This window comes from Dama dama, chromosome 12 (assembly GCF_033118175.1).
Source record: "Dama dama isolate Ldn47 chromosome 12, ASM3311817v1, whole genome shotgun sequence".
Lineage (NCBI taxonomy): Eukaryota > Metazoa > Chordata > Mammalia > Artiodactyla > Cervidae > Dama > Dama dama.
This window is the reverse complement of record NC_083692.1, coordinates 69,408,120-69,431,551: the sequence shown is the minus strand read 5'-3', so window position 1 is coordinate 69,431,551 and position 23,432 is coordinate 69,408,120. Positions and strand designations below refer to the sequence as shown.

The 23,432-nt window shown below is 40.0% G+C and overlaps 1 protein-coding gene across 1 annotated transcript in view; it reads left to right on the top strand.

Moving 5' to 3' along the window:
* CDIN1 (CDAN1 interacting nuclease 1) overlaps positions 1-23,432 on the top strand; it is a 232,270-nt gene that overhangs the window by 115,210 nt on the left and 93,628 nt on the right. Inside the window, exons 9-10 of the mRNA XM_061157626.1 lie at positions 8,775-8,840; positions 9,446-9,551. Of these exons, the coding sequence (XP_061013609.1) occupies positions 8,775-8,840; positions 9,446-9,551 (172 nt within the window). The remainder of the gene's footprint in view (positions 1-8,774; positions 8,841-9,445; positions 9,552-23,432) is intronic.

Genomic DNA, 23,432 nt, shown 5'->3' with positions numbered 1-23,432 from the left:
TCTCAGAAGAGGCAAAGAGCTTGCTGCCCGCTCTCAGGCTTGGAGACACAAGGAAATTGACCAGTTAGGCATTGTGACCATCCTTATCCCTTCTGCTAAGGGTTTGTTCCATTTCTAGTATCAATGAAATAGAGAATGTATCTTGTCTGATGGAGATGTTTTAATTTATATCTCTCAAGTAATTAATGGTAGCATATTTTATTTTATAGCCTCACTCTCTCTTTCTTTGGGAGTGTGGGGTGAGAGGAGAGATTTGGACACAAGGCAAGGGAGAAAAGGAAAACAGTGATAGCCAGAAGACTACAAGAATGTTTGCAATGATTGGGAAAATATGAAAGGGCTTGTATCAAAGGCTGAAGACAAACATTCATCCTCCGTGGGTTGGCATTTCTCCAGGTTGGAGGGACTATCATTAGTGACTTCCATAGCTACTGTCTGGTGCAAATTCTTGTTAAGTTTGGCTTAATAAGGATGGTTCCAGAGATATTTTATTCTTCCCAGTGAATGTTGCCCTATTAGTAGCAGCTAACAATTATTTTGAGTGACACCTGAGAGACATTTGCTTCATCCCTGCCTCACCGTACCATGTTTGGTCTTGCCTTATGACAGGCCAGCATATTTTACATAGGTGCTTTTTCTAGCATTCATGTACGACTCTGTGGGACTCCAGGAGGGTGCAATCTGTATAAAGCCAAATAGGCTTACTGAAGGATATCCCTTGCTGTAAGAAATTAGGATCTGTGTTTCTGAGAGTTTGTCTACTCCTGCTGCTTTATTCCCTATCTAAAGCAGCAGTGCTCCGGGGAAGTGATTATGATGTGATATGGAATTATGACTTCGGGTGAAGAATAGGCAGTGGGAACAGATGAGATTCAGAATACTGAGACTGTGTGTACATGCAGATATTAGCCATTGAGGGTAAGAGACTAGAGATAAAACATAGGGTTACGTAGGCTAAAGGAAACTAAGATGGTTGGATGTTTCCAAAAGTATCAACTATTTAAATTCCTAACCAAAGGTTAAAAATAAGATGCAGTTTTCCAGGTAACAGGAACATTATTTTGAGGGGCAGAATGTGGAGAATCTGGGGTCTGTTCTTCCCTTCCTAAAGAAATCATCAAGGTGAGGGACCATCTTTTACTTACTTATCTTATTGACTTTGCTTATGCATGCTTCTCCCTGGGACCAAGGGAAAAGAACCACAGACACGTTTGCTGCTGAAGGACAGGTTCTTTAGGACTTTGAAGACAGGTTAGCCTGTCCACTTATGATGGTAGTCTTCCTGCTTGAAGCCCACAGCTCTTCCCTCAACCATTGCTCTGGCTACATAACTCACATCAGCCAACATCTTGGCCACTGCTGATACATTAGAACTACCTTGGTTGTAAGTGACAGAGATCCAGTCAAACTAGATTATATGCACACACAAAAGGGAGAAATATTGGTTCAGAGATAACACCTATGAAGTCCAAAGGAGAAGTTTGCTTCTAGTGTGTCTAGAATTTAGACGACAAAACGATGCCATCAGTATCTCCTCTTTTTTCCCTTTTATGTTTCTTTTTTCCAATGTAGGCTTCATTCTCGGAAAACAAAGGTGATCCCTGGCAACTGCTAATTTGTTTACTCTGTAGAGTTCGTAATCCCAGGGGGAAAGTGGTGCTTCTCATTTTGCCCCATAATCAATCTTAAAAATAGGCTCTGATCAGCTTGTCTGGGTCATGTGTCCACTCCTGGGGCCAGGGGTTGGGGGTAATGTTTTTCACCGCCCACCCGAATCAATTGTGAGAGTAGGTTGGCGATGCCAGACAGCGCAGGAAACAGGACAGAGAAAATCAAATATCTCACCCCACAAAACGTTAGCTGCAGGTTGCAACCTTATACCCCATAAACAAAAGGTATTGGAGGGTCACATCTGTTACTGTTGTTGTTAGATGGGTTCTTGGGTCCTGTGTGATTCTGTATCAGTGTATAGAGATCTCTTGTATGCCTCCGAACTACTAATACACCTCCCTCCATCGAGATTGGTTCAGGCACAACAGGCTCTCACATCAGTGACAACAGCTAAAAGCGCTGGGGCAGACAAAGGCTGACATTCATTCATCCATTGCACAGAATTTTGGAGTTACCAAGGGCTCTGTGACCATCCAGTCCCCCTGTTCTGTTTAGTGGAAACTTGCCTCAGACCTCGCATCACAGTTATTACTTCACCCGCCCACCCCCGAACAGCTTGCCCTGAATTCTTTTTTACTCTACCATGCTGACTTCTGACTTGTCCCTTCTCTTGTGGTGTTAAACCAAAAGAATTTAGAATGATAACAGCTGAAGCTCCAATACTTTGGCCACCTGATTAGAAGAGCCCAACTCATTGGAAAAGACCATGATGCTGGGAAAGGTTGAGGGCAAGAGGAGAAGGGGACGACAGAGATTGAGATGGTTGGATGGCATCACAGACTCAATGGACATAAATTTGAGCAAGCTCCAGGAGATGGTGAAGAAGAGGGAAGCCTGGTGTGCTGCTGCAGTTCATGGGGTCGCAAAGAGCCGGACACGACTTAGCGACTGTAGACAACAGCAACACAGTGAGAGACGGAAGGAAGAGTTTTGCATCTGTTGTCCATGTTCATGTTCTCTGTCTCCAGAACCACCAGTCAATGGGGGCCAGCCTACCCTGCCTCACTATGCACTGTTCTGACTTGTGACCCCCTCCCCCAATTTGTTCCCTGTCTTTAGGGCACTTTAGTTTTCACTAGTATTGTCCCCTAAAGACATAAACAAAGGATAAGGTCAGAGCAGTCAGTTGTATTCCTTATTAGTGGCTTTGAAAAGAGGCTTTGGGAGAAAAGATTGAAACTAATGGATGTAATGAAATTTTTAGGTCCTCTAAAGATTTCCTTCATTTCGGTCTTCCCATTAAATGCATATCTGTTCTATATACCTTTGCACATGTTTTGCATAGCATAATAACATCTATTATCAAAACCCTGCTAAATTCTTTAATTAGGTAGGAAGCCTGTGAAACTTTCTTCTAGAGAAGATAGACATATGGGATGTGAAGGTCACAGCTCCAATTATTGAATGGAACAGTATTTGGGGATTAAAAAAAACACACACACAGAAAAACAAAATACTTGAGTAGAAAAAATATACTGTAGTTTTCATTTGTATTGAAGGGTCTTTTTTGCCCTTCCCCAATTTAATAAAAAATGTAACCGATGTTAAAAAGATTCTGTCATACAAGGCATTTTAACCTAGGATTTTAGAAATCTTTTGACAAATTCATAAATAAAAGGCCATGTCAGAATGTTATTTTCCTTTTCATTTTCAGATGTTATGAACTGGAATTTTGCATAATTTCTCTGAGAATAACAGCATTTCTTAAATTTAAAGCCTTTTAAGGAAACAAAAAAGGAAAAACTTGAAACTTTTTCTTATAGTCCTCATGCCTTGCTATGATTCTTAAGTATATGTTAACTAGTTTAAGATGTGTTTTGTTCTCTGACTCAAAATCAGCCCTTTCTTTTAAAAAAAGAAATTGTGTAATTAGTACTTAATTGCTGTGGATATTTTGGGCATTTAGAGGAGAGGGTAATTAAAGGCCAGAGAAATTAAACTTTCACAGTGATCTTTACATTTATGTGATTCCTTTTTTAAAATGTCCTCCAAAAGCAAGCCTGACAACTTAAAAATAAATAAAGAACTGGATTGTTTTGAAAAATTTAGCATCAGTTTTATCTGTAGATGCAGTTTCATTGGATTTTTAGTTATATTGGAGAAAGGATCATTAAAATGCTGGAAATCAAGAGCTGATTTTGTTCACCTCCTCTTCAGGCAGGTGTCAACTAAACAATGTCCAAGACCCATCCCCGCTCTTGTGTTTTCAAATCTTCTAGGAGGAAAATGAGAATTTTTTTTGCCGCTTCATAAGTATTACACATGATGAAATTTAAGTATTTGCCATAATTAAAAATTATATATTGTCTGTTGGGACAAACCAGAGCTTGGTTGAGATGGGCTCTTATCTGTATCTGGCTATTTGAAAGACCCAGCTGGCTGGCCACCTGATGCAAAGAACCAAGTCCTTGGAAAAGACCCTGATGCTGGGAAAGATTGAGGGCAGAAGGAGAAGGGGGACAACAGAAAATGAGATGGTTGGATGGTATCACTGGCTCAATGGACATGAGTTTGGGAAACCTCTGGGAGATAATGAAGGATAGGGAAGCCTGGCATGCTGCAGTCTTTGGGGTCACAAAGTTGGACATAACCTAATGTCTGAACAATAACAAAAAGGTGTTGGCAGTCACTTCTGCTGACCTCTTTCATTGTATCATGTGTAAGTTGGAATGTTAGAAGACTCTATAAGCTCAGAAGTACTGTTTCATGAGGTACCCTTTATCTAAAAATCCTACATTTTGTGGATCTAGAGGCTAGTGAGTCTTCTTTTAAGTGAAACTATTCTTATATTAATTTTGATAATGAATATTTGGACTGTGACATTAACAAGCTTGTTCTTGTTGTTTAGTGACTAAGTCGTGTCCCATTCTTTGCTACCCTAAGGACTGTAGCCTGCCAGACTCCTCTGTCCATGGGATTTTCCAGGCAAGAATACCAGAATGGATTGCCATTTCCTTCTCCAGGGGATCTTCCTGACCCAGGGATCAAACCTGTGTCTCCTACATTGGCAGGCAGATTCTTTACCACTGAGACACCAGGGAAGCCTACTAACAAGCTTAGTATTTATGAGATATATTGGGCATTTTCAATATACGTTAAGTCAGAAGAGCCCTGCTTCATATTTGCTACATTCACTGAGTGAGTTAGGTGTACAGGATTTGGAGATTGATTTCATATTGATCCCCAACAGTTTTAGGAGTTATACGAAAAGTACTTTTCTGAAACTCTCCTCCAAGGCTTTTAAACTAATGTTATTCTTTCTTCTTTCTCAGTCCTCATCATTTTTTCTTGAAGAAAACAAGAAGTTACTTACACATCCAGCTTTCCACTTGGAAAGTTCAGAGAATCATAAGTAACCACTTGGCTCCAATATGTATAAAAAGCCCCGAGAACTCTGATGAAACTTAAGATTCTGAAGGAAAATAAAAATTGAAAAACTCATTATAGAAGAGATAAAAAAATCTAAACAGGTCAGTAACCATCCAAAAAAAAAAAGTAGTAAAAGTAACCAAAGAACTACACATTATAGTAGCACCAGGCCTGGATTGCTTATTGAGTTGAATTCTGCCCAAACATTAAGGAATGGATAAATCCAATGTTATTTAAAATATTGCAGACCAAACAAAATAGGAAAACTTCCCACCTTGAACTTTGGGTCACTTTTGCTGTCTTAAATCAGGAAAGAAAATTACTAAGTCAGTCTGGGTCAGCTTTGTTGAAGACATGGTACTCTTAAAAATGCACTTATATTTTATTCATTTATCCATTTGCGTATTAAATATGTGCCAAATGGCCTCCCTGGTGGCTCAGTGGTAAAGAATCTGCCTGTAATGCAGGAGATGTGTAGGAGACACTAGTTTGGAAGATCCCCTTGAGGAGGAAATGGCAACCCCCTCCAGTATTCTTGCCTGGGAAAAACCATGGACAGAGGAGCCTAGCAGGCTAGAGTCCTTGGGGCCGCAGAGAGTCAAACACAAGTGACCGCAGGCACACACACACAGGTTTTTGTTGGTGGTGAGAATAGGGCAGTGAATAGGGTTTTAAAAAAGGAAAAGAAACATTTACTGTCCTCAGAGCAGAGGCTTCAGGCTCTGGGTGTGGTGGGAGCCAGGCCTATGCACAATAAGACAAGGGGATGAACAAGGAATGAGGCAGAGGTAGTGTTTTGGGTGATGAGTGAGCGTAGCTTCTAGATCTTAAGAGTTTGAACCCTGACCCACCAGATGGTCAACCAAATTTTGAATCCATACCCAGTGATTCGGATAATGATCATGGTAAGGAATCTTTAACCGTCTGAGAACCAGGAAAGGAGCATAATGCAAAGGCCAGGAAATCTGGTCAGATAGATGGGGTTGACTTAAAAATCTCCCAGTAGGGTGATCTTTGATAGAAACTTCCATCTCCTGGGGCTGAGACCAGGTGAGCAGAGACAGCTCTTTGTGAATTCCACTTCCTAGACTTGTCCTGTCATTTTCTCTGAATTTTGCCAAGTAAAGGAAAATCTAGGTTGAAAGGAATAGTGTGAAGGTTGAAACAGAGGAGGTAAGACAGTTAAGAGTTTAGAAAATAAATAACAGAGACGATATCCAATGCATAATACCAAAGTGTTTCAGATGTGTGGAATAACCTCTTTACTTAAAAAATAAAAAATGTAGTATTGCTGATGGTGGCACAGGTTTCTAGAAGCTGTCTTTTTCAAACAGTTACGGTTGAATCACCTTTGCCCTGAGAAGGACGGATGTGGGGGCGGTGTAGAGAAAGTATAGGAGTACTGTGTTACAGTTTGAGTTTCTCCACAGAAAGATGGAGAGATTCTCTGATGTTTATGTTCAGTTTGAGGAGTTTAGGTGTTTTTTTAAATTTTTCACATTAAGTAAGTCATGAAATTTAAACTGTAGGCACTGTGTTAGTAATTTAGGTGCGCTGAACAGGAGTGTAACTGCCTTTTAAGGGATGTTAGTGTATGCATTTGGATTGCTTGGTGACCTTTGAAATTTTGTTTTTAGCCACTGTCAGAAACATCCCAATTTTTCCTTCTGAAACAGATTTTGAACACCTGCAAAGGTTGATCAAACTAGGATAGTTTTAATAAACTATTAATCTCTCTTCTTTAATGTCAACCCAGCTTTTAAAGTCACTCAGTCATATTTGACTTTTTGCCACACCATGGACTTTACAGCCCATGGAATTCTCCAGGCCAGAATGCTGGAGTGGGTAGCCTTTCCGTTCTCCAGATCTTTCCAACCCAGGGATCAAACCCAGGTCTCCCGCATTGCAGGCGGCGGATTCTTAGCTCATTTGGTAAAGAATCCACCTGCAATGTGGGAGACCCCAGTTTGATTCCTGGGTCAGGAAGATCCCCTGGGAAAGGGATAGGCTACCCACTCCAGTATTCTTGGACTTCCCTCGTGTGTCAGCTGGTAAAGAATCCTCCTGCAATGCGGGAAACCTGGATTTGATCCCTGGGTTGGGAAGATACCCTGGAGAAGGGAAAGGCTACCCACTCCAGTATTCTGGCCTAGAGAATTCCATGGACTGTACAGTCCATGGGGTCGCAAAGAGTTGGATACGACTGAGTGACTTTCACTTTCACAGCTTTTAAAACTGTTCATCAGCTACCTGAAACATCAGCTCAAGGCACTTGGGCTGATTTAACAAATGCCTTTTCCATTAAACATTCTTGTAGCCAGAATGCATTGAGAGGATAGAAATTTTTTCAGTCTTGTTCATTTACAGTCTAGTTTTCCAAATTCTCTTGTTTTTAATGTAAGATTAATTTTATTTCCTTATCTGAACAATTATGTTGGTATTTTTTTTTTTTACCTTTCAAACAGGGGAGATTGTTTTGAATTCTAGCATCAGTCCTTCAGAATTTCAGTAAAGGATACCAACTTTAACCAAATATAATTAAATATCTAGTTTAAGTGTATCTTATCATTAAAAGGTTATTTATGTTTAAAATGCTGACCTTTCAGGATGTACACAAGAGTGTTCTAAAACAGAATTTCTGAACGTTGGCCATGAAACCACTGTCTTGGCCTGACAAATGAATTGGAAATAAGCTACCCAACACTGGGAATGGGTCATTAATTTTAATCAAAGGTGATGCAGGAAGGCGAATGGGATGCATGACAATGTCAACAGCCCAGTAGATGTTAAGAGACCACACAGCCTTCCTTGTTACTTGGTTGGGCCATTAGTTGAGGTTGGGTGAAGACAGAAAGCCATGTCTGGAATTGAATGACCAGGTCACTCCAAAATCTAACAGAGAACTGCTCATTTCAGAATCACATTGTAATGCCATTAGAAGTCAAGGACAGCTTTTAGAAAATATTGGAGGATTTTTTTTTTTTTTTAAACCTAGCATCTAGCTAGTTTTTTCCAACTTTGACAAGCTCTCTGTTTTCCTGCCTCCTTTCCTCCTGAATGGCTCATTGATATTTACAGAAGATCAAGAAATCGAACAGACTTAGAAAAAAAATCTCAAAGCCTGTTTGCTTTTCAGAATTACATATTGTTAGTTGTAAAACTCTGGTAAATGCCAGAAACAATAGCAGACCAAAGGTATTAAGCAGGGTAATTAATTCTCTGTGGGGATCTCATTGTCCCTTGTCTCTCTCTTATGTTCTTGTGCGTAGAAATAGTTTTACTAGTTGAAACTAAACTTTCTTAATTGCTTTAATGAAAGCATTTGTTTTATAATTGTAAAAGCCAAAGTGCTTATGCCTTACTGTAAGTTGTCACTATGGGCTTGATAACATCAGCAATATTCATGATGGTGGAAACCTTTTCTTTTAATCAGTTAGTATATTTCATTATTTTGAGTATATTTTCAATTATAAGAAAGGTAGCATATGACAGCTTGAATTAATGATGTTTATAATAAAGATATAAAAATGCAGAAGGGACAGAGAGACATTTTTATATCTCTACTTCAGGTTTGTGAAGAAAGTTCATTTATTCTGACACAGCACTGCATACATAAGAATGATATGTTTGACTGCATTAGTAATTTTTACACATTTTTAAGAAAGAAAAGCAATTATATTGCTGTCTTGTTAATGGACTACTGTGATAAGTAATAGTATTTGTTCTTACTGTAGATGAAGATCAGCTTCGTGCAAGGGGTTATGACAAAACACCAGACTTTATTTTACAAGTACCAGTTGGTAAGTCCTTAGACTCTACTATGCATTTGTTTATAGAGTAAAATGATGTGTTTTTTCCCATAACTTTTAAAATTATTATTAATATTAGCAAGTGTTACCAAAGAATCTGTATTAGCTTGATAATTTTGTATTCAAATGTGTGAAATAATTGCAAAAGATTTTTAAATAGCAGAAAATAATAGGTTCAGAAGAAACCTAAGCTTTAAAAACTTTTACCTATGTTTAAGAAATAAACATGTCTTCAAAAGATATTTTGGTTACCATTTTCAAGTCATTTCTCTATATAGTGCATTTTTAAAACAGAGTTCTGTGGAAAAGCCAGGCTCACTTTGGTTTGCTTTTGCATTAGTTGTCAGTTTATATAGGCAATCTCAGAATAGGAGAGAGACTTTTGTAAATGACAAAAACAAAAGGGATGTGACTGTAGCATAAGCGTTCCTTGTCACAAACAGATAGGATGTGTTGTTTTATAATTACGTCCATAGATGATGGTGAGGGTTAAGCCTCTCTTCATTAATGTGAAGCATGAGGAGAGACCCAGACAGAGTCAGAATTTTCAATCTCCCCTTCCCTTTGCTCTGTATTCGTAATGCTTTGTTCCTTAGCTGTAGAAGGGCACATAATTCACTGGATTGAAAGCAAAGCCTCATTTGGTGATGAATGTAGCCACCATGCCTACCTGCATGACCAGTTCTGGAGCTACTGGAATAGGTAAGGCCCCATTATTTTTCTCTTAAGATAAACGATACTCAGCTGAAATTTCATTAGAAAAAAAATATTTTGTTTAGCTGGTAAAAATGCTGGTAGCCTTTGTTTCTAGTAAATACGCAGACTTGATTAATGTATTCATTTCAGATAATTTCAACTTCTCTGCGTTCATAATGTTGCTTCACTTTTTAAAACAAAAAATCTGTGCGTGAGGTCAAAATTAGTATATACTCCGTTTTACAGTGATAATATTGGTGTCACTTAAAATATGAATTACAGGATGTGATATGTGTTATATTATTGACACTGACTTTTATCCTCTTGATGTGAAAGTTATGCCTTCTATCAGATCTTAAAAAAATATTCTATCCTCAGCTCTCTGAGGAAAGTATCCAAACGATATGAAAGTCAAAATGAATTACCTTCCAGTGATAGAAAAGCATTTACCTACCAACTTCAACCAACATTTCCAAAGGCATGGGGATCTCAGTGGTTAAGAAAAAGATGGTGTTGGAGGAAGGGGGAGGATGCTGTATTACTGAGTACCCCCTCATGTGTCTGGGCCTGCAGCTCGTCTCAGTTAATACTCACAAGAAAGTGTGATTTGGAGATAATGGGATTTTATTCACAAGATTATTTGGGATAATGGGATTTTATTCCCATTATACAGATAAGAAAATAATATGCCTGCAGCTAGTTATCAGGCATTGTCTTGGTCCCTTCTAAATCCATGCTATTTTTAGTACAGCTCTATTGACGTTTACGACTGTTGAAACTTTGGCTTTTGCTATTGTTGGAGTCCTAAGCTTTCATATCACATATTTTTGACCCATTAGACCAGAAGGTGGGTCAAAGGGTAACCTTCCTAGATTAACTGTGTTCCTTGGTACTGAACAACTTTAAGAATACGACGGTAAGATGGCGTTGGTTTGGATCACTAAGGAAGGAGACAGTAACATCTGTGGGCAGTAGTCTTACCCTGGAAGGAAACAGTGACAGTCTCCAGAATTTGGCATTATATTGTTACCCAGCTTTACAAAAGGCCAGTGGGCCTCGCCTGTAGCAGATGTGCTAAACTAGGCCCACTTTTTGCCATGGTAACAATGATCATGACAAAATGCTGAATGTAATGGCTTTCTTGATTTTCTTGTGTAATTGTGCGTAGCATCCGAGCTTTACTTTACAGGGATGGAGGAGGAAAGTGCAAAATGTTTTAGAAATCAATGCTGCTTCAGCGTTTCCTGTCTTTTATTCAGCCATTATTCAAATTAGCAGTAATGTGGTAAATTGAATTTCAGATTTTTAGCAATTTTATGATGAGTTGGAAATAGTAAAGAAAGCATCATTTTTGATAGTATAGGGAAAGCAATGACAAGAAAATCAAATTGTTTAGGTTGCTAAAGGATTTTTTTTTTTTTTTAAACTGCTAAACTCAATCACTGTGCGGCAAGACTATCTTCCCAATTTGGTACTGGTCAGGCCTTTTATGAGAAACAGAATTTGAATCCAAAATAGTAAAGCTTACTTAAAAATTCCGAAGGCATGTCTTCATTCTAAAACAACTCAGCTAGCTGTTGTCTCCTCTATGCTCAGCCCTCACCATTTTAGAGGCTTTTTAAATAATCAAATCACCTGTTTGGTAGACTATGGATTATTCACATGGCTGGAGGGGGTTCTGAGCAATGGATGATTTAATAGTTTGATTTGGACTAGATTTTGGATTCTTTTGTTGCATGCTGCTTTTTAAATTTTAATGATGTTTTATTTATATGATTACTACTATTGCTACAGTTACTACTATTAGCTTATGTTTCTTAAACACTTTCTTTGAATGTATGCCAAGTAAGTGCACATAGTTCACTTAGGGCATGTTATATGTTAAGGGGAAGCCAAATTACTCAAGAGGGAAATCCTCTACACAGAAGTCATTAGTTTACCAAATGTCTGCAGAGAGGCCAAGAAAAGCAGGTAATACTGTCATTCAATGTGGAACGTAGAGGCGTTTACTTGTAAGTAAGACTTGTCAGTGATGGGGCATTTTGACTGAAGAAAAACTTAGCCCATTGACCAAAGTTTGGGAATCCTACTCTTTTCATATTTTTGCCTCAACACAACTTACAGCAGTTGCTAAAATTCCTCGGAGTTGGAAGAAATCGTCTCTCCCACCTGTAGGTAACCTTTCAAGGAGGCTGTTGGTTGCAGTTTGGGATGATTGCTTTATTTGTGTGATAAGCCTCTAGTCAACATAAAACTGTTATCTAATGTCACACTGATTTTAGATTTTCTTCCAGTCTTATTGAGATATAATTGCCATACAGCACTGTATAAGTTTAAGGTGTATATACACATAATAATTTGACATACATACGTCACGAAATGATTATCAGAATTGTTACCCTATTTTTAAACATTGGATTCTGTGATGAGACCGTTCAGTTAATGTTTGAAAAATCATAATCTTGTCTAAGCCTATTTTTCTATATAAATAACTACAGAGCCCCTAAGTTTTAGTGTAATATTTCTCCAAGAGTTTTCTTTTTATGTAAATTGATATTCTTACTCACCCTATAGGCAACTCCTGACAAAGTTGACCACACCCTTCCTCTTTATTAAAGCTTTTTGTTGTTTGTTTTTGGCTTCCAAGAGATATTCTTCTGAGATTTTTTTCCCTGAGATTCCACCTGTGTATTCTTTCTCCTTTTCTGGTTCTTCTTCCTCTTCCCAGCTCTAGGCTTGAAGGCCTTGGAACTCAGTGCTCACCCTCCTCCCTCTTCTGTCTACATATTTCCTGGAGATCTCACCAGAGACTGTGGCTTTATGTTCCATCTCGTGCTGCTATCTCTAACTTCTACCCCCAGCCCTAAGATTCCCGCCTTGTACACATTTGTTTGTCTAGCCAGCTGTCTGCTCAGTATCCCCTCCTGGATACCTAATAGATATCTCAGACTTTACATATCCAAAAATTAAACTCTTGACTTCTCTCCTCAAGCTTATTAGCCTCTTATTTCCTCTCAAGCTCAATTAGTGGCATTGCAATATCTCCCAATACTCAAGCCCAAAACCTCAAGTATCATCACCAGTTCATCAGCAGGTCCGTTCAGCCCTACCTTCACCACATCTCAGATTATGCCGTGTGTCACCACCCAACCTGCTGTCGCCTCACTGTCTGTCATCTTCTCTCGGACTATTACCACAGTTTCCAAACTGGTCTTCTTACATCAGCCCTTGTACTCCTATGGTCAGAGTTTCATACCCTAGGCAGAGTGACTCTCAGAAAATATAAATCAGACCATGTCACTTCCCTGCTTAAGACTCTTCAGTGGCTTCCCACCACATTTAAAATGCAATTGATATCCTAGCGGGGGGAGATGGGGTGGGAGATGGGAGGGCGGTTCAAGAGGGAGGGATACATGTACACTTATGACTGATTCATGCTGATGTATGGCAGAAACCAATACAATATTGTAAAGCAAATATTTACAATAAAAAATTAAAAAAAAAAAAAAATACAATCCAAACTCCGTACCGTGACATTCAGAGCCCTGTATGACCTGCCTCTCACCACCCTCAGTGCTGTCCACACCTGTGCTCTCCCTTCCCCTAGAGTTCTCTCTGCTCTTAAACTTCCTTGGCAGCTTTGTCCATCTTCCTTGAATCTACTCTGCTTGTTTCTACTTCAAGAACCTCACTCTGGCTAATCCTTCTGCTTGGAACTGTCTTCACTTGGATCTCCACACAGCTTGCCCTTTACGATGACATTCAGCTCTCTGCTCAAATTTCCCCTCCTCAAGGGGACCCTCCCCAGCCACCCAGTCTAGATGGCATCACCCTCAGTCATTTCTCTCCTCAGTCCATTTTACTATTCTTCATAAAATTTACCCCTATCTGAGTGAATGAATAAGACTGTAGTTAAATTTAAACACAAATTTACTTGGTTTGAAAGAGCTTTGTTTACCTTTTGTGTTGCTATTTCTAATTACTATGTGTGTGCAGCTCATTCTTTTATAATCAAAACTTCAAGAATTTTTTCTATCTTAATTCACCAAACAAATTTAAATTTTGCAATAGGCACCTTCTCTAAAATCAGATTAAGTATAGAACTTAAGCTGCCTTTCCAGCAAGTAGGCCCTCATCCCGGGTATGAACCTTGATTAACGAGCTCCTTAGAACTCTACACTCTCCACTTCTGAGGGGTTTAAAGACTGCCTCTGAGAAGCAGCATTTGGGCCATAACAGAGACCCAAATTATATAGGGCTATGTATACAGTTGTATAGAAAATACATGTATATTTACATATATCAGTGTGTGTGTATATATGTGTGTGTGTGTGTGTGTATGTTTATCAGATATTTCGGACTATATATGTATACAAATTTATGCAGTTGACAACAAAAGAAATGCTCTCTCATCCTACTTTCTAGTCAAAAGGTGAGTTCTTTGACAATTTCACCTACATTACTAAGTGTATTTTCATTTTGATATGATGACAGTAAAGAAAAAACTAATTCTATAGTCTGAGGCCAGAATATACATGGGTTCTAACTTGTGGCCTGTCAAAGAAGCAGAAGCAGACACGCTAGGCTCACTTTAGTGGTTGAAGATAAAATGGGTCAGTTTGGATGAAATACTGATGAACCTAAATTACGAAGAGCCACATGCAGCCATGCAGCATGAACAGAGCCCAACAGCACTGAGTCGGGAACACGGAAATCTCATTTGTAAGCTCAGACCTGTCCCTGGCCATTCTGGGCACATTGTGATACTGTCATCAGTGGAAATCTTTTTAAAACCAAAGTGCACTTGGTAGCTAATACCTCTCTACTTCTCTCAAAGAAGATCTAAGCTTACTGACTGGAAAGAATAAGGCAAAGTTTTGTTTGAACATGATTTTCCAATTCAGTGATCCTTGATGTAATGGGAGAAATCTATCCTGTTCTTGGGTTTGAAGCCAGGCCTTGGCACTCTCTGGATCCAAACCTGGAAACAGCTTGCTTAACCTCCCTGAGGCTTTGTGTTTTTTACGTCAATAAAATGGGGTTAATAATAGCTTCTTCACATATTGTTGTGAAGATCAGTTGTTTAATACATACAAATCACTTTCACAGTGCTTGGCAATCAACAAATGTACTCTCCTCCGTCTCTTTTTCCTGAGTATCATGGCCTGATGGAATGTAGAAATCTTCTCAGCAGATATTTTAATTTCCTTTTCTGCTAGATAAACTCCTACTCGGCTCACTTCAGCACTCAGCCTGACTGACATCTCTTTGGGAAACCTTCCTGTAGTTCAAGATTGGGTTCAGTGCCCCTCCTGTGTTTTCCTAATAATTTGATAGCATTTGTCAAATATTGTAACTGCTTGTTTACTTATCACTCTCCTCCATTTAATATATTGAGTTCTGCCTTATCTGTTTCATACATTGTCAAATGTCCAGAAGCCGGTGGGATGCCTGGCACATAGCTGCCAGTAGGTGGTCATAGATATTTATTGAACAAATGAGTATATGAATGAATTTTCTGATGCATAACAGACAACAACGTTTTGAATCAACCACTAAGGATTGTGTTAGACATTGTGACATTAAAACTCAATAGGAGGACTTCCCTCATGATCCAGTGTTTGGAGCTCCACTGCAGGGGGCATGGGTTTGATCCCTGGTCAGTGAACTAAGATCTTTCTTGCTGCCCGGCACGGCAAGAAAGAAAAAATAAAAACACAACAGGGCCAAAATTGTTTCTTTAAGAATGCCACTCTAAGTATGGTGAGAAAAATGCTTCATTTTTCTAGAAAACTTTTATAGGCTTTCCAGATGTAAAGACTTTTGCAGATGTTTACCATGAAATATAGCATGTTTACTTACATACAGTTTTAAAATAGAAAACAACCAATAACTACATGGTAAATACTATGACGTTTTCTAGGCACATGGTTTTAATCTTAGATTGATTACTTGCTTTCACAAAACTTGAGCAAGGTAGGTGTCTCATTTGAGATTTGACATGAAATGCCTTAAAAATCCAAGAGTAAGAATAGAGACCTATGAACATAAGAATAGAGACCTATGTACAATGTGCCCAAATATTTAGGGTTGTGTTTCAAGTTAACAAACAGTAAATAAAGTCTATTTTATCCTGCATGAAGACCTGGAAATTCTCACTTGCATTAAGAATTCCTAGACTCCTTGGAGATCCATGCTGCAGGTGGCACTGTAGACAGAAGTGGCCCCTCTGCATAGCCCATCTCCCTTTTCTTATCACCTTTGGCTCCGTCCTGGGACTTCCCTGATGGCTCAGATGGTAAAGAATCTGAGTGCTCTGCAGGAAACCTGGGTTCAATTCCTGGATTGGGAAGATCCCCTGGAGAAGGGAACAGCTACCCACCCTAGTATTCTTGCCTGGAGAATTCCATAGACAGAGGAGCCTGGCAGGCTACAGTCTATAGGATTGCAAACAGTCAGACATGACTTAGGAGCTACCACCAACACTTAGGCTCCATCCTACACCTGGGAAGGTTTCAAGCACACCCCAGCCTGCACATCCAGGTTCCATGTACCTTTCCACAAACTTCTGCTCTTGGTCATCTCTCAGGCCAGAGGTGCACACTCTGGTGGTCTGCCCTCTTATCAAACAGGCAGGCTCTAGGGATGATCTCAGAGCTCTTCGATCAGGGAGTTCTGGGGTCCCTGGTAACATGGAGCGTGGCCTAGAAAGGTACTGGAAGTGAGAGACATCAGGTAAAGATGTTCCCTTTGCTCCACAGACTTCTCACCCCTTGTGTGTGTGTGTGTGTGTGTGTGTGTGTGTGTGTGTGTTAGTCCCTTAGTTGTGTCCTACTCTTTGTGACCGCATTGACTGTAGCCTGCCAGGCTCCTCTGTCCATGGAATTCTCTAGGCAAAAATACTGGAGTGGGTAGCCATTCCCTTCTCCAGGGATCTTCCCAACCCAAAATTGGGTCTCTCATATTGCAGGCAGATTCTTTACCGTCTGAGCCACCAGGGAAGCCCTGGGCTGGGGTTCAACCAGAAGAGGCCAGAGCAGAATCCTCTAAAGTTTGGGTCCAGGCTATGGACCCCTCTTGACTGGGTCTAAAGGATAGTATCAAAGTAAACAAGTATATCTGTCTTCCAAAGTCATTTCTTTACCGGTATTAGGATATGAGTGGAGATGAGCACCAGAAGAAATAAAGTCTTGATCATATTTATGTCTCCCTGAAAAGATGAAGAGCTGAGTACCATCTGTGGGATTGTTGAACCTTTGGCTCCAGAAAGTCTCCTCTCCTAGAGGCAATGCTAAGCTAATACCTCTGCCACAAGAATTGATTTGACTTTAGTTCTTACCTCTAAGTATTTTTTTAAAGATTGGTTATCTACTCAATGGTTTACTGATTGCTTTCTCTGGTCTGTGCTAACTTGAGAGGTGAGGCATTTAGAATGGGGCTGCCGAGCAGTTAGACTCAAGGAAGATATTTTTCAGAGGATGGCCAAAGTTTTTTTTTCTGTATGAAGATACTTCCAGGAAGCCTGCAATTAGCCAAATCACAGATTTCCAGTTATTTCAGTCTTGTTAACAACACATCTGTCTCAAGTTGGAGAATGAGCCTCAGTTATAGATGCTCTTGGAAACCTTCAATTACAGCAGCCTCAGAAAGCACCGCTGCCGTATACTAACAAGCAGTCCTCAGCAGCAACAAGAGACGGATTGACTAATAATTAGCAAATGCACTGCAGAAGTCCTCTCTAAAGGTAAAATACAATAATTTGCTTTTCCATCTCTTATAGTGGAGCCGGTTGTGAGATACTGATGCCTCCTTGCTCCAAACAAATACTTGACATTGTTATTAGCTGGAGTAACCTTGAAATATTTTTTTAAAAGTGAAGGAAGTGTCTTCTGTGTATATAGTACTTTTAGTTTTCATAAAGTACCTTTTTTTTTTTTTTTTTTGCATTTGGAATGTGAATAGCAAGAACTTTCCCCATGAGGGAATTCATGTTTTCTGCCATTGTTAATTCTTTTCAGTGTTGACTTTAAATACAAAGCTGAATGAACATAGGAATGTTGTCTTAGGCTGTTGAAGTGATATTTGCAATAAGGAGATGGTGGTTGAGAAAACTGGTATGAGTTAAAGGATTAAAGGGAGAAAATAGACTTATAAAGAAATATCAATGAATTATAGTTCCTCAGAAAGTTGTCTGACTATTGTCTTCAGATATATGCAAGATTTTTTCTTTTTGGTTGGTTGACCAGTTTTCCAAATCTAGGGACTTAAGAATTGTAGAAAGGATGACTCTTCTTGCTAAACTATTATGATAGAGTTAATATGAGTCACGTATGTTTCCGAAGGATTACCACAAATCAAAAGTTCTCTCGGGAGAAGATGAAAGCACATTCTTCTACTCCACCATCTTGTTAGAATAGTGATACCCCATGTCCAAGGCCAAAGGAGAAGTCCCAACAAGACGGTAGGAGGAGCGAAGTCGCATTTAGAATCAAAGCCCATACCTGCCAGAAATGCTCAAAGAGCTCAAACAAAACCTTGTGCACACCAGAACCCAGAGGCCCCACAGAGACTGAGCCAGACTTGCCTTCAAGTGTTTGAGTGTCTCCTGTGGAGGCACAGGTCAACAGTGACTTGCTACAGGGACAGGGGCTCTGGCTGCAGCAGACCTGGGTTACCCAGCCTGTGGCATAAGCCCTCTTGGAAGAGGTCACCATTAGCCCCTCCACAGAGCCACCGAGCAGACAACCCACAAATTGCAGAACAATTATACCAAAGAAATTCTTGCACTATGAAGAAAGTTCTAGGACATGCAACAGATTTCCCTACCTGGGGATCCAGCAAAGGGACTGAGAACCCCCAGGGAATTTGACTTTGGAGGTGAGTGGGAGACTGAGCCAGACTTGCCTATGAGTGTCCAGGAGTCCAAGTTAGGAGGGAACACAGCCCAGCCCTTCAACAGAAAATCTGATTAAAGATTTACTGAGCATGGCCCCACCCGTCAGAACAAGACCCAGTTTAGTCTCTCCCTTCAGGAAACTTCCATAAGTCTCTTATCCTCATTCATCAGAGGGCAGACAATGAAAACGACAATCTCAGAAAATTAACCAAACTGATCACATGGCCCACAGTCTTGTCTAACTCAATGAAACTATGAGCCATGCTGTGTGGGGCCACCCAAAGCAGACAGGTCATGGTGGAGATTTCTGACAAAACGTGGTCTGCTGGAGAAGGGAATGGCAAACCACTTCAGTATTCTTGCCTTGAGAACCCCAAGAACAGTATGAAAAGGCAAAAAGATATGACACTGAAAGATGAACTCCAAAGGTCAGTAGATACCCAATATGCTACTGGAGTACAGTAGAGAAATTACTCCAGAAAGAATGAAGAGATGGAGCCAAAGCAAAAACAATGTCCAGTTGTGGATGTGATTGGTGATGGAAGTAAAGTCCAGTGCTGTAAAGAGCAATATTACATAGGAACCTGGGATGTTAGGTCCATGAATCAAGGCAAATTGGAAGTGGTCAAACAGGAGATGGCAAGAGTAAATGTCAACATTCTAGGAATCAGTGAACTAAAATGGACTGGACTGGATGAATTTAATTCAGATGACCATTATATGTACTAGTGTGGGCAAGAACCCCTTAGAAGAAATGGAGTAGCCCTCATCATCAACAAAAGAGTCCAATATGCAGTACTTGGGTGCAATCTCAAAAACGACAGAATGATCTCTGTTCGTTTCCAAGGCAAACCACTCAATATCACAGTAATCGAAGTCTATACCCCAACCACTAACACTGAAGAAGCTGAAGTTGAACAGTTCTATGAAGATCTACAAGACCTTCTAGAACTAACACACAAAACAGATGTCCTTTTCATCATAGGGGACTGGAATGCAAAAGTAGGAAATCAGGAGATACCTGGAGTAACAGGCAAGTTTGGCCGTGGAGTACAAAATGAAGCAGGGCAAAGGCTAACAGTTTTGCCAAGAGAAAGCACTGGTCATAGCAAACACCCTCTACCAGCAACACAAGAGATGACTCTACTCATGGACATCACCAGATGATTGACACCTAAATCAAATTGATTAAATTCTTTGCAGCCGAACATGGGGAAGCTCTATACAGTCAGCAAGGAGAATGCTATGGCACCCCACTCCAGAACCCTTGCCTAGAAAATCCCATGGACAGAGGAGCCTGGTAGGCTGAAGTCCATGGGATGGCTAAGAGTCGGACACGACTGAGCAACTTCACTTTCACTTTTCACTTTCATGCATCGGAGAAGGAAATGGCAACCCACTCCAGTCTTCTTGCTTGGAGAATCCCAGGGACGGGGGAGCCTGGTGGGCTGCTGTCTATGGGGTCGCACAGAATCGGACACGACTGAAGTGACTTAGCAGCAGCAGCAGGATACAGTCAGCAAAAACAAGACCAGGAGCTAACTATGGCTCAAATCATGAACTCCTTATTGCCAAATTAAGACTTAAATTGAAGAAAGTAGGGAAAGCCACTAGACCATTAAGGTATGACCCAAATCAAATCCTTTACAATTATAGAGTGAAAGTGACAAATGGAGTCAAGGGGTTCGATCTGATAGACAGTACCTGAAGAACTATGGCTGGAGGTTCGTGACATTGTACAGGAGACAGCGATCAAGACCATCCCCAAGAAAAGGAAATGCAAAAAGGCAAAATGGTTGTCTGAGGAGGCCTTACAGATAACTGAGAAAAGAAGAGAAGCAAAAGGCAAAGAAGAAAAGGAAAGATATACCCATCTGAATGCAGAATTCCAAAGAATAGCAAGGAGAGATAAGAAAGCCTTCCTCAATGATCAATGCAAAGTAATAGAGGAAAACAATAGAATAGGAAAGACTAGAGATCTCTTCAAGAAAATCAGAGATACCAAGGGAATGTTTCATGCAAAGATGCGTGCAATAAAGGATAGAAAAGGTATGGACCTAACAGAAGCAGAAGATGTTAAGAAAAGGTTTGATTTGTGGTTCAGTTCAGTCACTCAGTCATGTCCTACTCTTTGTGACTGAAAGGACTGCAACACACCAGGCCTCCCTGTCCATCACCAGCTCCCAGAGCTTGCTCAAACTCATGTCCATCAAGTCAATGATGCCATCCAACCATCTCACCCTCTGTTGTCCCCTTCTCCTGCCTTCAATCTTCAATCCCAGCAAAATGATCTTCATGACCAGATAAGCATGATGGTGTGATCAATCACTTAGAGCAAAACATCCTGGAATGCAAAGTCAAGTGGGCCTTAGAAAGCATCACTATGAATGAAGCTAGTGGAGGTGATGGAATTCCAGCTGAGCTTTTTGAACTCCTAAAAGATGATGCTGTGAAAGTGCCACACTCAATATGCCAGCAAATTTGGAAAACTCAGCAGTGGCCACAGGACTGGAAAAGGTCAGTTTTCATTCCAATCCCAAAGAAGGGCAATGCCAAAGAATGCCCAAACTACAGCACAATTGCATTCATCTCACAGGCTAGCAAAGTAATGCTCAAAATTCTCCAAGCCAGGCTTCAACAGTATATGAACTGTGAACTTCTAGATGATCAAGCTGGATTTAGAAAAGGCAGAGGAACCAGAGATCAAATTGCCAACATCCACTGGATCATCGAAAAAGCAAGAGATTTCCAGAAAAACATCTACTTCTCCTTTGTTGACTACACTAAAGCTTTTGACTGTGTGGATCACAGCAAACTGGAAAATTCTTAAAGAGATGGGAATATCAGACCACCTGACCTGCCTCCTGAGAAATCTGTGTGCAGGTCAAGAAGCAACAGTTAGAACCAGACATGGAACAACGAACTGGTTCCAAATTGGGACAGGAGTACATTAAGGCTGTATATTGTCACCCTGCTTAGTTAACTTATATGCAGAGTACATCATGCAAAATGCCGGGCTGGATAAAACACAAGCTGGAATCAAGATTGCCAGGAGAAATATCAATAACTTCATATGCAGATGACACCACCCTTATAGCAGAAAGTGAAGAGGAACTGAAGAGCCTCTTGATGAAGGTGAAAGAGGAGAATGAAAAGCTGGCTTAGAACTCAACATTCAGAAAACTAAGATCATGGCATCCAGTCCCATCACTTCATGACAAATAGATGGGGAAACAGTGGAAACAGTGAGAGACTATTTTTCTGGGTTCCAAAATCACTGCAGATGGTGACTGCAGCCTTGAAATTAAAAGGCGCTTGCTCCTTTCAAGAAAAGCTATGACCAACCTAGACAGCTTATTAAAAAGCAAAGACATTATTTTTCCAACAATGATCTTTCTAGTCAAAGCTGTGGTTTTTTCCAGTAGTCGTGTATGGATGTGAGAGTGGGCCATAAAGAAAGCTGAGCGCCGAAGAATTGATGCTTTTGAACTGTGGTACTGGAGAAGACTCTTGAGCCTCCCTTGGACTGCAAGGAGATCCAACCAGTCCATCCTAAAGGAAATCAATCCTGAATATTCAATGGAAGGACTGATGCTGAGGCTGAAACTCCAGTACTTTGGCGATCTGATGTGAAGAACTGACTCATTGGAAAAGACTCTGGTGCTGAGATTGGAGATTGAAGGCAGGAGGAGAAGGGGACGACAGAGGGTGAGATGTTTGGATGGCATCACCAACTCGATGAACTTGAGTTTGAGCAAGCTCTGGAAGCTGGTGATGGACAGGGAGGCCTGGTATGCTACAGTCCTTTCGGTCAGAGTCAGACATGACTAAGCAACTGAACTGAACCACAAATCAAACCTACAAGCATATGATTGGGTGTCCATTCTAAGAAAGAGAATACAACCATAATGTTTGTCCAGAGAGAGTGACAGAAGAATAAAGGAAGTGAGTCAGGAGTCCCAAGAATACAGAGTGTTTTTGGTTTTTTTTTTTTTTTTAGAATTCATTTTTGAAAGTAATTTTTGAACAATGGAGATCAGGTTGAAATTGATGCTAAAATGGCTTAAGGTCTAGGTCAGTGATTCTCAAATCTTGGCATGTATTAAAATCATACAGTTGGAACATTTTATGTATTGACCTGGGCTTTATCCCTGGAGAACTGATTTGATTGCTATGAGGTGGAGCCTGGACCTGGGGAGTCTTTTTTGTTTTCAAAACTTCAGGTGATGCTGTTGATCTGTATTGTGCATTGAAGTCCACTTCTTTACCTGACTCTTCTTGAGCAAAGAAGTCCACTTCTTTACCTGACTCTTCTTGAGCAAAGAAGTCCACTTCTTTACCTGACTCTTCTTGAGCAAAGAAGCCCACTTCTTTCCTTGATTTGCCAGCCAGTTACTAGCTTAGGTGCTTCTAAACACAATCTTGATGAGAAAAAGAACTTTATTGAGGAATACTGATTCAGATCAGCATATACTTCACAAGCACTTGTTAGTTAGGAGGCACCCAGTCTCCACTCAGGTCTCCTACTGAACTCACGAAGATCTATAAAGAAATCATGAAGATTTATCCCTTATTTTCTTTTAAAAGATTTATAATTTTAAATTACATTTATGTCTAGCATCCATTTTCAGTTAATTTTTATATATGGCGTGATAGATGACTTAAACTTTATTTTCTTGGTCTTGGATATCCAGTTGTGCTAGAACAGTTTGTTGAAAAGACTTCACTGTTTAGTGAAGACTTTCTTCACTAAATAGCCTTTACACATATGTCAGAAACCAATTAATCATGTATGTGTGGACCTTTTCTGAGTTCTCTATTTTCTTCTGTTAGCCAGTTTGTCTATCTTTATACAAATTCTACATTGTATTGATTACTGTAACATAATTTTGAAAACAGATAGTGTTAGTCCCCCAACTTCATTTTTCTTTTTTAAAGTTCAGTTCACTTCAGTTGCTCAGTCATGTCCAAATCTTTGTGACCCCATGGAC